The sequence below is a fragment of the Cebus imitator genome, unplaced genomic scaffold (assembly GCF_001604975.1).
Source record: "Cebus imitator isolate Cc_AM_T3 unplaced genomic scaffold, Cebus_imitator-1.0 Scaffold42, whole genome shotgun sequence".
NCBI lineage: Eukaryota > Metazoa > Chordata > Mammalia > Primates > Cebidae > Cebus > Cebus imitator.
This window is the reverse complement of record NW_016107357.1, coordinates 7,692,260-7,708,271: the sequence shown is the minus strand read 5'-3', so window position 1 is coordinate 7,708,271 and position 16,012 is coordinate 7,692,260. Positions and strand designations below refer to the sequence as shown.

General features: G+C 37.8%; 1 protein-coding gene across 1 annotated transcript in view; it reads right to left on the bottom strand.

Moving 5' to 3' along the window:
• DNAH14 (dynein axonemal heavy chain 14) overlaps nt 1-16,012 on the bottom strand; it is a 400,020-nt gene that overhangs the window by 285,219 nt on the left and 98,789 nt on the right. Inside the window, exons 18-20 of the mRNA XM_037737730.1 lie at nt 4,123-4,464; nt 3,246-3,615; nt 823-1,013 (exon numbers count right to left, since the gene is read on the bottom strand). Coding sequence (XP_037593658.1) covers nt 823-1,013; nt 3,246-3,615; nt 4,123-4,464 — 903 coding nt within the window. The remainder of the gene's footprint in view (nt 1-822; nt 1,014-3,245; nt 3,616-4,122; nt 4,465-16,012) is intronic.

The following is a 16,012-nucleotide window of genomic DNA, read 5'->3' as shown; positions in this document are numbered from 1 at the left end:
GAGGCATTTCTTAGACATATAAGTGGAGATATGAATAGGAAATTGGATATGTGAATTTAGAGTTCCAGAGAAAGTTAAGATTAGGGCTGGCAACATAAAATAATCTAAATTTTAAAAACTAAAGTTGTTTTAAAAAATTCTTCTTTTTAAATTCTTTAAAAAGGTGTCCATGTTCCTCTTTACAACAGATCATTTAGTAGAAAATTATAGGTATAAAATAGGGGTTTTGATTACATTATATATTGTCAGCCATGAAACATTAAATATAAATTAAGCCTACTGTAAGTTAGGAATGAAAATACAAAATTTTTTAATCTTGGAAAAAATATGTTTTTACAGTAAAACTCGCATGGAAAGTCAAATAGTTGTTTATTATGCATGGAAAGTCAAATAGTTGTTTATTTTAAATATAATGTCAATTTATAGATATATGTTAAGGTAGGGCAATTCTTACATGCTCTTAATATATTTTCATTTAATAGATAATGGAATCCAGAAGTTTTGATATTTCTATTCCTATAAAAATATATTCTATATAAGTAGTACTGTTAACTAATGAAAGACAAATTTCATTTGTCATACATGAAAACCAGTATTACTGTTTTTTAATCACCCTAAACAATAATGGGATAATTAATAGCTTATCCAATATCTCCAATTAAACAATTTCCTATCAACTATGATTCTACAAATATACTCTTATTTTCCCAGACACTCTATAGACTTCATTTTCTAATTCCTATTCATTATAGACTTACTTCCCTATTTAAAATTGGCCCATCTGGTATTTCAATCTAATTTTTTAAAAGAATTTTTATTTACCTTGAGAGCTAGAAGATTCTCTACTTTACAGTTTTTATCAAGGGGAACTGACTTCCCAATAATCTCTTGGAGAGCTTCCCAATGCCTTGGCTTGAGACAGGGATTTCCCAGAGCTATAATGATAGGCAGCTCTCGTTTAAACTCTGTTATCACTTGCTTAAGATGTGTTAACATACTGTTTTTAGGCAAACCTATAAATAACAATGGGTCAGTAGGCTCACAATATGTTCACTGTATTTTTTAACCGAAAACAATTGAGAAAATAATATTTTTTCTTTAATTTTGTTAATGTAACACTACTTTATCAGTTATTAAACTATATAACAGTAAGCTTTATTAACATCACCCTTCCATGAGAATCAACTATGCATTAAATAAAGAAAAATAGTTATAAGGACTGGTGACTAAAACTCAACTATCACAACCAAATTATTTTAGACAATTTGATTTCAGGAGTGGCCAGCTACCACAAGTTTCCCAGATTTTTACTGACATGATAAATATACAGACAAATCGGTACACACACACATAGACACACATGTACATACCTCACAAAGATTCAGAAGACTGTAATAGATTCTGGGCATTCACTCATTCATTTATTTCAGAGAAGAGGTCTTGCTATATTGCCCAGGTTGGTTTCAAACTCCTGGCCTCGAATGATCCACCCACCTCAGCCTCCCCAAGTTATATAAGAAACATAATGTCCTTACAGGCATGAGCCACTATACTCAGCTGGTTTGGGTTTTTAAAATTTGGGTAAGTATGGAAGAACATCAAGGGAAAAAATATACCATCAATATTATTTCATTAAAAAATACTTTAACACGAAAATGTAGGAAATGAAGGTGACAGCTTTGCCACAGACCAGCACTAGTCTGTCTTCTCATATGACAAACCACTAAAGTACAGGATTTAAAACCTATGGAGTGGAAGGTTCAACTGTTATAACCTTTTTACTCAACTTATAAAAGAAAGAGGAGGGGACCAAAGTTAGGGACTCAAGAGAACTGAAAACTGCACTCATACTCTCAAAAAAACAATTTGTATACATGGGGCTTTTTTTTTTTTTTTAAATAAAGTTGTACTAAATAGTAATATGTTTTTAAGAACTGATTAAACAGAAGATCAAGAGCATAACTTTAGTTTTTGCCAGTCTAGACTTTGGCAAACACAAGATTTTATCTGGGGAACCATGGATAAAAGGTGTCATCTAGTTGTTACTTTACTGTTCTTGGAAGCATGTATATGACAAAACAGTGAGAGGGAATGCACACAAGGAGTGTTATGTTAAAGCCTTGAGAGTATGATTTGCCCCCCAATTGTCCTCTTTTCTAAACTTTTGTGGTATTGTTGTATTTCTTATATAATTTAAAAACAAGTGAAATAAAGTGTTTTTTTAGCTTTCCTGGAGAAGAAATTTTAGATTAAGGTATGTCTGAGTGATAGGGGAGGAGATTTTTTTAAAAAAGCAAGGAACCAACACAAATGCCCATTGATGATAGACTGGACAGGGAAAATGCGGCACATATACACCATGGAATATTATGCAGCCATCAAAAACGATGATTTTGTGTCCTTTGTAGGGACATGGATGAACCTGGAAAGCATCATTCTCAGCAAACTGACACAAGAGCAGAAGATCAAACACCGCATGTTCTCACTCATAGGCGGGTGTTCAACAATGAGAACACATAGACACAGGGAGGGGAGCACTACACACTTGGGTCTGTTGGGGGGAAATAGGGGACAGACAGTGGGGGATGGGGAGTTGGGGAGAGAGAGCATGGGGAGAAATGCCAGATATAGGTGTTGGGAAGGAAGGCAGCAAATCACACTGCCACGTATGTACCTATGCAACAATCTTGCATGTTCTTCACATGTACCCCAAAACCTAAAATGCAATAAAATAAATTTAAAAAAAAAGCAAAGATATTGTTTTGGCCAGGTGAAACAAAACTTCCCTTTTGGAAAGGATATGATCTTATAAAAATGCTCTCATAAAAACAGCATGTTTGCACTGGCAAGATTTCAAATTTGATGATTAAAATAACACTCTAAAAACGACCCTTTCAGCTGTTTACCCAAAGATAGAGATTCTGCAGATGGGCCTTTATCATCAAAACATCTCTGACCAGTGCCCTAAAAGAGCCATAATTAGGGTGAGATAGTTGGGGTTCTATGCAGGGAACCAACTTTTAAAGGATATAAAAATTATTAATTACTTAATAAAATTCTTTTAACAGAAACTTAATCTTCTTGCTTTAGTAAAATTCCTATCTATACTCCCGTACTGTAGCTCTAGCCATAATGATCAATCCCTGAGAACAGGTAAAGAAACAAGCCAAGGACAATGTGCTTGGTGCCCAAAGGCTACTTGGTATATAAACCTAGGTGGGAAAATTTGAGAAACACATTTTTACCTTTTTCTAGTACCAAGATTATGTCCATCAGTTTTGAAACATTTCTCTGTACTGCTTCTCCATCAATACTTTGGAGAGAACTATTTGTCCATTCCCAAGAAGATTTCCTCCACTCGTCTTGTGCTTCCCATAATTTTTTTCTCAAAGTCAAGTCACATTCAATGTCAGAGATCTCTGAAAGCACAATCTGTGTAATTTCTTCCATATTAACAGAATGTATGTGAGATTGAGAATCACTGAAACAATCCTGATAGCTTGAATATGCTTTAGCTTTGTTAGTTAAAATTTCAGCTTCCCCTGAGAGAGTTTGGATCATTTCCATTGCTGTTGTCACTTGAATGCCAGCACATAACAGAAGAGGAGTTCTTATCTAAAAAATAAGAGTAAGACTTTCTAAAAGAAATCAGTATGTCCAGAACGTACCTGTTTTATTGGCAGTGAAAGCCTTTTAGAATATTATCTAGGCTTTTACCTGATAAGTGAGTGAAACTGGAAATAGCATACCATTTGGCCCAGAAAAAGGTAAAGACTGGCCCAGAAAGATTTCAGGGGGTTTAGTCCTTTTTATGCCATGAGCCCATTTGGCAGTCTCTTGAAGCCTACGGTAAAAGTCACCAGCCATGTAGCTGTTTGTTGCCTACACTGATTCATAGTTAAGAAAATGCTATGTTCCAGTTAGAAATTAGTGAAAATAGAGATATAATTTTACTTCCCATTCAAGTTCACAAGTCACCAAAATTCTCTCTGTGAATCCCAGTTTAACTTATATTATTTAGCCAAAATTCCACTGAAAGCAAATACACAAATGCCTAGACTTACAAGACTAAGATCAAGTTTTTATTTTAAAATATCAAAAAAAAAACCCTAAAAAACTTACTTTGGCTTTTAAATTGCTAACGTCAACACGTAGACCACTGATACATGCTTCCAAATTATCTCTGAATTTAGTTATAGCAGTGTTTTTATTTATTTTACTTAACTTCATAGATGATTTTAGTTGACTAAACTTAAGAAGAAGAACCTTGTATACAGCAATTTGCTCTTCTGAAATATGGATCTGGTAATGCTTTATGACAGAAAATAGCTGAGAAATTGTTAAGTATTCTTTTTCTAATTTAGGTATTTTTGAGGAAATTGTATTCAAAAAAATGAAATGCTCCACAAATTCTTCTATTTCAGTGGGATCACATTCCAGCTGTTGCAATGATGATTCTACAACCTGAAATCATTAACATGTCAATTATAATTGTGTAATGACTTTTCACCATTTTGGAAGACTAATTATTCCTTTTAATTTCTCTGACTTATGTAAGTCTAATTTCAGAAAATAATTAAAACATCAGGTATTATTCTGTTCTCACACTGCTATAAAGAACTACTTGAGACTGGGTAATTTATGAAGAAAAGAGGTTTAATTGACTCACAGTTCTGTAGGCTGTACTGGATGCATGGCTGGGAGGCCTTAGAAAACCTACTGCAAGCATGGCAGAAGGTGAAAGGGAAACAAGCACGGCTTACCAAGGCAGAGCAGGAGAGACAGAGAGAGGGGAATGCTATACCCTTTCAAACAACCAGATCTCCTGAGAACTCTATAACGAGAACCACAAGGGGGAAGTCCACCCCATGATTCAGTCACCTCTGGCCCCTCCTTCAACATATGGAGATTACAATCCAACGTGAGATTTGGTTGGGGACACAGAGCCAAACCATATCACATAATACAGACATAATTCTAAGTATTATTTAAATACTGAGGCATTAACATGACCAAATCCTTCTATTGTTAACAAAAGGCACATGAATGTATCTCACATATTAAAAAATGCTATTAAGACATAATATAAGTAAACTGTGAATTGTGAATAACAATTTTCAAGAAATAAGTGTAATATAAATGGCAAAATTATGATTGAAATATGAACAGTGCATAAAAATTGCTACAACCTTTTGAGCATGTATATGATAGGTTCTTTTGGTACATGATCACACTTTATTCAGATAGTATATTTGCTAATAAGGTATTTTTTCTAAATAGCACAGAAGGAAACTGAGCCTCAGAGGAATTTATTATACCAAGATTAGAAATGTAGTAAGTTACAGAGCTGTGATTTAAATCCAAATTGATTCCAAATCCTATTCTTTTCCACCATATTTATACCTATTATTTTATAACCTCCATGCTTTTTAAAAGTATATATATATTACTCCATTAAAAAGTTTGAAGTAATTGCATTTTTGTACTGGAACTATAATTTTTTCACATTTTTTCTTCATGTTTCAAGGGCTCTTAAGCAGTATGCCTGCATAATTTTATGTAATTTTAAAATGAAAGTCAGTTTAGTTTTTAATCTTTACAGCCTTGAATTTCATATATATGTGTCTAATTTTTCAAGCACATTAGTCTATTTGATATTAAATGTTCACGCAAAAATCACAATACAAAAAAAAGTTTATAAGATGGAAAAAAGTTTATAAGATGGTCAACTATTTTTCCGTTACCCAGAGGTTACCATTGTTAATCCATCAGAAATTTTATTATGGGGTATGTGTGTGTCTCTTTTGCCACAGAGTTCATATTAAAAGGCCTTAAAGTCAGAGAAGCTTATCTTTGATCCCAGCTTCAGTATTTACTAACTGTGTAACCCTAAGCAAATATCTTTACTCTCATAAACTTATTATCCTCATCTGTACTTTGGAGGACAAATAAAATAATTTAGTAATGGACTTACAATGTGCCTGGCACATAGAAAGTGCACCAAGAATAATTGTGTCAGTAGACTGAGTAGACATAACTATTTAGACTCCAATACAAATACTGAATAAATGCCAAAAACATTTTAAAATACATATTTGTATTACAAACAACCAAATAATTTCAATCTCACACAAACCAAGATAATATAAAAAGGTATAATATACCCAAACTTCATTTATGACACAAATAACATATTGATACCAAAACCAGATAAGGATAGCAAAAGAAAACTACAGATCATTTTCACTTATAAATACAAAAATCTTAAAAATAATATGTATGCTTGTGTATGCACATGTTGGCAAGCTAAATCTACCAATTTGGATGTGAAATTACCCGTAGAAAGTCAATTAATATAACTCTTCACATAAAAAGATTAAAGGAAAACAACTGCAAGATTATCTCAATAAATGTAATGAATAAATCTTTGATAAAATACATTTATAATAAAAACTCTTTTCAAACTAAAAATAGAAAGTATTTTCTTTAACCATATGAAAACCCTCAGGAAATATAAATACACATAGGACAAGCAGCAGCCAGAAAGAGGATGAATAAACAGAATTTTCAGAACAGAGTCTTTGAAAAATAGCTCAGCAATAACTTTCCAGAACCAAAACTTATGATTTTTCTAACTATAGAAATTTGGTTCATAGTGTTACTATGGGTCAGGAACTGTTTAAGTGGTTTGCAGATAATAATAGGGAGCCAGATGGTAGAATAGGACTCTTCAACAATCATATACCTGTAGAAACAACCATTATAACAACTAGCCACATATAAAAGTACCTTCACAAGTGCTAAGGAAATCAAGTGAGAGATCACAATATCTGCACATAGCATAGAAATAAGAAAAGACACACTGAAGACAGTAGGAAGAACAATTTTATTCCAATACCAAGGCCACCACAGTAAAGCCCAGCACAAGGCAGGGACCTACAACCCAACTCCAAGCTGGTACTCACAGACTGAACCTCCAGACCCACCCTGGCACGAGACCAGGCCCCAAAGTCCCAGGCTTTGAGGCCTACATGTTAGACTCAATCTCTGGTTCTCCCCACTACCATGCCAACTTCAGTGGCCTTGGGTTCCAGACAGCCCTCAGTGGAAGACTAAGCCCCATGACCCCAGGCCTTAAGCCCACCTAGCACCACACTACCATCAGTAGTCACAAGCATTAGGCTGACCCCCAGGGATACAGGCTCAAGGCCCACCCAGCAGACAATCAACAGGTTCACCCAAGTAGATCCAGGCTCTAGGCCTTCCTATCTGTTGATCCAGGCAGCAGACCAGCCAGCCTAAGTACTCCAGCAGAAGCTGGCCCATGAATTATGCCAGATGGCCTGCCCAGAATCTATGGACAGGCTGACTAGTGAAAGGCTTTCCCAGACAAAGCCAGTGTGCAAAGTATGTAATTAATAATTACCTACTTCTTCAAATGCACAGACACCAAAGCATGGCCACCAGGATAAAAAAAAATAATTAGGAAAACATTACATCACCAAAGAAACAAAATAAAGCACCCATCCCAGATTCTAAATAAATAGAGTTGTATGAACTGACAGAAATAATTCACAATAACTTTTTGTTTTTTTGGATGCAGGGTCTCACTATGTTGCCTCTGAACTCCTGGACGCAATACTAACACTTAGTTTCCTGAGTAGCTGGGACTACAGGTACACACCACCACACCCAGGTTCAAAATAACTATTTTAAGGAAGCTTAGCAAACTTCATAAGAATACACAGGAACAACTCAACAACATATGGAAAACAATAAATGACAAAATTGAGAAATGTAACAAAGAGATTAAAACAATTTTTAAGAATTTGGAGGGAGTGGCCAAGATGGCTGACTAGAAGCAGCTAGGGTGCGTGGCTCTCACAAAGAGGTATGAAAAGGGTGAGTAAATACAATACCTTCAACTTAGACATCCAGGTACTTGCATTGGGACTAAAGGAAACAAAAACCACAAATAATGGAGAAAAGCAAGGTGGGACAATGGCCCACCCAGGAGTGACACAGAACCAAGTAAACCTCCCCTGTCCAGGGAAGTGGTGAGTGAATGTATGACCACAGGAAACCACCGATCTCAGGTCAGGAGATCCCCTCATGAACCCACTTCACCAGGGCCCTCAGTCTGACACACAGAGCTACATGGAGTCTTGGCAGAGTAGTCACTCAGGTACGCACAAGAACTTTAGATATTCCAGCTCCAGGCTTTCCAACAAAAGTAACTGCAATTCCGGCAAAGTGGGAGATTAGACTCCCATACATACCCCTAGGAAAGAGGCTGAATCCATAGGGCCAAACAGCGATAGTCTTAGAGTCCTACTTTCACAGTGCCTCACAGGATAAGACCCACTGGCTTGGAATTCCAGCCAGCTACAGGTAGCAGGGCTGCACCTCAGACGAAGCTCTTGGAAGGAGGGGCAGGCCACTGTGTTTGCTGTTTAGGCAACTTAGCCATTCCAGCCTGCATTCCAAACTGACTGGAGGTAGAAGGGATCCCCCAGCACAGCACAGCTATCCTACCAAAGGGTGGCCAGACTGCCTCTTTAAGCAGGTCCCTTATCTGCTCCCCCTCATTTGGCAGGACCTCTAAACTGGGGCCTCCAGCCACCCTGCTGGTGTTCTCCAGCTGATAGATATTCAAAAACTCCCTGGGAGAGAGCTCCCAAAGGTAGGAGTGAGTCGCTATCTTTGCTGTTTGGGCTACTTAGCCATTCCAGCCTATAGGTTTTGGAGAGCCCAAGACAACTGGGGGCAGAAGTGGTACCACAGCACTGCACAGCTGCTCTACAAAAGCATAACCAGACTGCTTCTTTAAGTAGGCCCCTTATGTGTTCCTCTTCACTGGGTGAAATCTCCAAACTAGGTTCTCCGGCCAACCCCACCAGTGTTCTCCAGGAGACAGAAATTTAAAAACTTTCTGAGACAGAGCTCCCAGAGGGAGGGGCGGGCCACCATCTTTGCTGTTTGGGTGACTTAGCCATTCCACCCTCTGTGTTCTGGAGAACCCAAGCCGACCAGGGGCAGAAGCAGTACCCTAGCACAACACATTTGCTTTATGAAACCATGGCCAGACTGCTTCTTTCATTGGGTCCCCAATCCTGTTGTCACTGGGTGGAACCTCCAACAAGGGCCTCTATCCATTCCCACCAGTGTTATCTGGCCTACACAGATTTGAAAACTCCCTGGGATGGAACTCCCAGAGGGAGGGGCAGGCTGCCATCTTTGCTGTTTGGGCAATTTAGAAGTACTAGCCTTCAGGCTTTAGAGAGCCCAAGGTGACTGGGGATAAAAGTCGTACCCTAGCATAGCACAACAGCCACAGAAAATTGTGACCAGACTGCTTTTTTAAGCAGGTCCCTAACCCCTTTCCTCTTCATACTGTGGCACCTCCCAAGTGGGGTCTCTGGCTACCTTCACCAGTATTCTCTGGCTGATAAGGTTTTGGTGACTTAGCCTTTCCAGCCTTCAAGCTTCAGTGTCTGAGGCAACAAAGGAATGAAGTGGACACCCCCAGCACAGGATGACTACTTTATGAAAACATAGCCAGACTCCTTTGTTAAGCAGGTTCCCAATCCCATTCTTCCTGACTAGGTGAGACCTCCAAACTGGGGTCCAGCCACATCTTGCAGGTGCATTCAGGCTGGCAGCTGGCCCTTACCTCCCTTGGATGGCACTCCCAGGGGAAGGGGCAGGTTGCCATCCTCACTGCTTCACAGAGTTTACTGATAACTCCAAATACTGGAAAATCCAAGGCAACTAGAAACTGGAGTAGACCCCCAGCATACAACAAGCAGACCTACAGAAAAGTGGCCAGACTGTTAAAAGAAAAACTTTTTAATTTTTCCAAATGTCAGCAACCTCAAAAATTGAATATAGATAAGCACACAAAGATGAGAAAGAATCAGCTAAACATTGATTCTAGAATGCTAAAAACTCAAAAAGCCAGTGTGTTCTTTTTCTTCCAAATGACCACAGTACCTCTCCAGCAAGACTTTGGAACCAGACTGAGGCTGAGATGGCTGAAGTAGAATTCAGAATATGGATAGGAACAAAGATCACTGAGCTAAAGGAGTACATTGTAACCCAATGAAAGGAAGCTAAAAATCATCATAAAACATTGCAGGAGCTGACAGACAAAATAGCCAGTAAAGAGAATGTAATGACCTGATAGGGTTGAAAGATACACTGGAAGAATTTCATAATGCAATCATAAGTATTAATAGCAGAATAGGCCAAGTAGAGAAAAGAATCTCAGAGCTTAAAGGCTGCCTTTTTGAAAGAAGACAAGCAGAGAAGAATAGAGAAAAGAGAACAAAATCTCTGAGAAATATGGGATTATGTAAAGAGACTGAATCTATGACTGATTGGTGTACCTGAAAGAGATGGAGAGAATGGAACCAACTTGGAAAATATATTTCAGAATATCACCCATGAGAATTCCCCCAGACTAGCTAGAAGTCAACATTAAAATTCAGGAAATTCAGAGAACCCTAGGAAGATACATGAGAAGATCATCCTGAAGACCCATCATCAGATTCTTCAAGGTCAAAATGAAAGAAAAAATGTTAAAGGCAGTGATATAGTTTGGCTGTGTCCCCATCCAAATCTCATCTTGAATTATAGTTCCCATAATCACCACATGTCATGGGAGGGACCTGGTGGGAGGTGATTGAGTCATGGGGGCAGTTACCCCTATGCTGCTGTTCTCGTGATAGAGTAAGTTCTCACAAGATTTGATAGTTTTACGAGGGCCTTTCCCCTCTTTTGTTTGGCACTTCTCCTTCTTGTCACCATGTGAAGACGAAGGTGTTTGCTTCCCCTTCTGCCATGATTTTAAGTTTCCTGAGGCCTCCACAGTCATGCTGAACTGTGAGTCAATTAAACCTCTTTCCTTTACAAATTACCCAGTCTCGGGTATGTCACTATTAGCAGTGTGAGAATGAACTCATACAGGCAGCTAGAAAAGTCAGGTTACCCACAAAGGGAAACCCATCAGATTAACAGTGGACCTCTCAGTGGAAACCCTACAAATCAGAAAAGTTTGAGGGCCAATATTCAACAAACTTGAAGAAAAGAAGTTCCAACCAAGAATTTCATATCTGGCCAAACTAAGCTTCATAAGGGAAGGAGAATTAATATCCTTTTCAGACAGGCAAATGCTCAGGGAATTTGTTACAACCAGATCTGCCTTATAGGAGCTCCTGAAGGAAGCATTAAATATGAAATGAAAGATCATTATCAACCACTATAAAAGCACACAGACCAGTGACACTATAAAGAAACCACATTAACAAGTCTGCAACACACTCAGCTAACATCATGATGACAAGATCAAATCCACACATACCAATACTAACCTTAAATGTAAATGGACTAAGTGCTCCAATTAAAAAACAGAGTGGCAAGCTGGATAAAGAATCAAGACCCACTGGCATACTGTCTTCAAGAGACCCATCTCACATGCATGACACACATAGGCTAAATATAAAAGGATGAAGAGAAATCAACAAAGCAAAGGGAAACAGAAAAGAACAGAGGTTGCAATCCTAGCTTCTGACAAAACAGACTGTAAACCAACAAAATCATCTTTTGTGTGGGATGTTTTGCTTGTTAGTTGATGCAGTTCTTCATAGTGTCAATGGTCCTTACAGTTTGGTATGTTTTTGCAGTGGCTGGTACTGGTTTTTCCTTTCCATGTTTAGGCTTCTTTTAGGAGCAAAACAACCAGCTAGCATCAAAATGGCAGGATCAAATTCACACATATCAATATTAACCTTAAATGTAAATTGGCTAAATGTCCCAATCAAAAGACAAACACTGGAAGATTGGATAAAAAGTCAAGACCCATTGGTGTGCTGTATTCAGGAAATCCATCTCACGTGCAAGGACACACAAAAGGCTCAAAATAAAGGGATAGAGGAAGATTTATCAAGCAAATGGAGAGCAAAAAAAAAAAAAGCAGGAGTTGCTTTAAACTTTAAACCAACAAAGATCAAAAGAGACAAAGAAGGGCATTACATAATGGTAAAAGGATCAATGCATCAAGAAGAATTAATGATCCTAAATATATACGTACCCAATACAGGACGTATATAAAGCAAGTTCTTAATGACCTACAAAGAGACTTAGACTCCCACACAATAATAGTGGGAGACTTTAACACTCCACTGTCAATATTAGACATATCAACCAGACAGAAAATTAACAAGGATATCCAGGACTTGATCTCAGATCTGGACCAAGTAGACCTAATAGACATCTGCAGAAATCTCCACCCCAAACCCACAGAATATACATTCTTCTCAGCACCGCATTGCACCTACTCTAAAACTGACCACATAATTGGAAGTAAATCACTCCTAAGGAAATGCAAAAGAATAGAAATCATAACAAACAGTCTCTCAGACCACAGAGCAATCAATTAGAACTCAGAATTAAGAAACTAACTCAGAACTGCACAGCTTCATGAACACTTAACAACTGGCTCCTGAATGTTGACTGCATAAACAATGAAATGAAGGCAGTAATAAAGATGTTCTTTGAAGCCAAAGAAAACAAAGACACAATGTACCAGAGCCTCTGGGACACATTTAAAGCAGTGTCTAGAGGGAAATTTAGAGCAATAAGTGTCCACATGAGAAGCGAGGAAAGAGCTAAAATTGACACCCTATCATCAAAATTGAAAGAGTTAAAGGAGGAAGATCAAAAAAACTAAAAGCTAGTAGAAGACAAGAAATAACTAAGATCAGAACAGAACTAAAGGAGATAGACACACACACGCACAAAAACCCTTCAAAAAATAAATAAATCCAGGAGCTGGTTTTTTGAAAAGATCAACAAAATACACAGACTGCTAGCCAGATTAATGAAAAAGAAAAGGGAGAAGAATCAAATAGATACAATAAAAAACAACAAAGGGGATATCACCACCAATTCCACAAAAATACAAAGTACAGAGATTACTATAAACAACTCTATGCACACACACCAGTAAATCTGGAAGAAATTAATAAATTCCTGTACACTTACACTCTCTCAAGCCTAAACCAGGAGAAGCTGAAACCTTGAATGGACCAATAACAAGGGCTGAAGTTGAGGCAGCAATTAATAGCCTACCAACCAAAAAAAGTCCAGGATCAGACAGGTTCACAGCTGAATTATACCAGAGGTACAAGGAGGAGCTGATATTATTCCTTCTGAAACTATTCCAAACAATACAAAAAGAGGGAATCCTCCTTAACTCATTTTATGAGGCCAACATCATCCTGATACCAAAACCCGGCAGAGACTCAACAAAAAAAGAAAACTTCAGATATCCATGATGAACATAGATGCAAAAATCTTCAATAAAATACTGGCAAACTGATTGCAACAGCATATCAAAAAGCTTATCCATCACGATCAAGTAGGCTTAATTCCAGGGATGCAAGGCTGGTTCAACATACACAAGTCTATAAACGTAATCCACCAAATAAACAGAACCAAAGAAAAAAACCACATGATTATCTCAATTGATGCAGAGAAGGCCTTTGACAAAATTCAACAGCCCTTTATACTAAAAACTCTCAATAAACTAGGTTATCGAAGGAACGTATCTCAAGACAATAAAAGCTATTTACAACAAACCTGCAGCCAGTATAATACTGAATGGGCAAAAACTGGAAGCATTCCCATTGAAATACAGCACTAGACAAAGATGCCCTCTCTCACCATTCCTATTCAATACAGTATTGGAAGTTCTAGCCAGAGCAATTAGCAAGAAAAAAAAAAGGTATTCAATTAGGAAAGGAGGAAGTCAAATTTTCTCTATTTGCAGATGACATGATTGTATGTTTAGAAGACCCTATCATCTCAGCCCAAAAGCTCCTTAAACTGATAAACAACTTCAGCAAAGTCTCAGGACACAAAAGCAATGTGCAGAAATCACAAGCATTTCTATACACCAACAACAGACTAACAGAGAGCCAAATCATCAGCAAACTCCCATTCACAATTGTTACAAAGAGAATAAAATACCTAGGAATACAACTAACAATGGATGTAAAGGACCTCTTCAAGGAGATCTACAAACCACTGCTCAAGGAAATAAGAGAGGACACAAACAGATGGAGAAACATTCCATACTCATGGTTAGGAAGAATCAATATCGTGAAAATGGTCATACTGCCCAAAGTAATTTATAGATTCAATGCTATCCCCATCAAGCTACCAATGACCTTCTTCAAAGAACTGGAAAAAAACATCTTAAACTTCATATGGAATCAAAAAAGAGCCCGCATAGCCAAGACAATCCTAAGCAAAAAGAACAAAGCTAGAGGCACCACATTCCCTGATTTCAAACTATACTACAAAGTTACAGTAATCAAAACAGGATGATACTGGTACCAAAACAGGATATTAACCAATGGAACAGAACAGAGGCCTCAGAAATAACACCACACATCTACAACCATCTGATCTTTGACAAACCTGACAAAAACAAGCAATGGGGAAAGGATTCCCTGTTTCATAAATGGTGTTGGAAAAACTGGCTAGCAGTGTGCAGAAAGCAGACACTGGACCCCTTCCTGACATCTTACACTAAAATTAACTCCAGACAGATTAAAGACTTAAAACCTAACACCATAAAAACCCTAGAAGAAAACCTAGGCAAAACCATTCAAGACATAGGCATAGACAAGGACTTCATAACTAAAACACTAAAAGGATTGGCAACAAAAGCAAAAATAGACAAATGGGACCTAATAAAACTCCAGAGCTTCTGTACAGCAAAAGAAAGAATCATTAGAGTGAACTGGCAACCAACAGAATGGGAAAAAATTTTTGCAATCTACCCATCTGACAAAGGGCTAATATCCAGAACCTACAAAGAATGAAAAGTATACAAGAAAAAAACAAACCCACCCAAAAGTGGGCAGACAGACACTTTTCAAAAGAAGACATATATGAGACCAATAAACATACGAAAAAATGGTCATCATCACTGATTATTAGAGAAATGCAAATCAAAACCACATTGAGATACTACCTCATGGAAGTTAGCATGGCGATCATCAAAAAATCTGGAGACAATACATGATAGAGAGGATGTGGAGAAATAGGAACACTTTTACACTGTTGGTGGGAGTGTAAATTAGTTCAACCATTGTGGAAGACAGTGTGGTGCTTCCTCAATGACCTAGAAATAGAAATTTCTTTTGATCCAGCAATCCCATTACTGGGTATATACCCAAAGGATTATAAATCATTCTATTATAAAGACACATGCACACGTATGTTCATTGCAGCACTGTTTACAATAGCAAAGACCTGTAACCAACCCAAATGCCCATTGACGATAGACTGGTCAAGGAAAATGTGGCACATATACACCATGGAATACTACACAGCCATAAAAAATGATGAGTTCATGTTCTTTGTAGGGACATGGATGAATCTGGAAACTATCATTCTCAGCAAACTGACACAAGAACAGAAAATCAAACACCACATGTTCTCACTCAAAGGTGGTTGTTGAACAATGAGAACACATGGACAGAGGGAAGGGAACATCACACACTGGGGTCTGTTGGGGGGGGCCAAGGGAGGGACAGTGAGGGAGTGGGGATGTCGAGGAGGGATAACCTAGGGGAAAATGCCAGATGTAAGTGATGGGGGATTGAGGCAGCAAACCACATTGCCATTTGTGTACCTATGCAACAATCCTGCTTGACCTGCACATGTACCCCAGACCCTAAAGTACAATAATAAAAACTCAAGAACCCTAAAAAAAAATGAATTTTGTAAAACTGGCGATGTTTTGAAGAGCCACTGTTTAATAAATAATTTAAATTTGAATAAAAAATAGTGTTCTTTCTACACACACACACACACACACACACACACACACACACACACATATACATATGCTCACCCAAGACTGGAGCACCTAGATTCATAAACAAAGTTCCTAGAGACTTTGCTACAATAATAGTGAGAAACTTTAACACCCCACTGA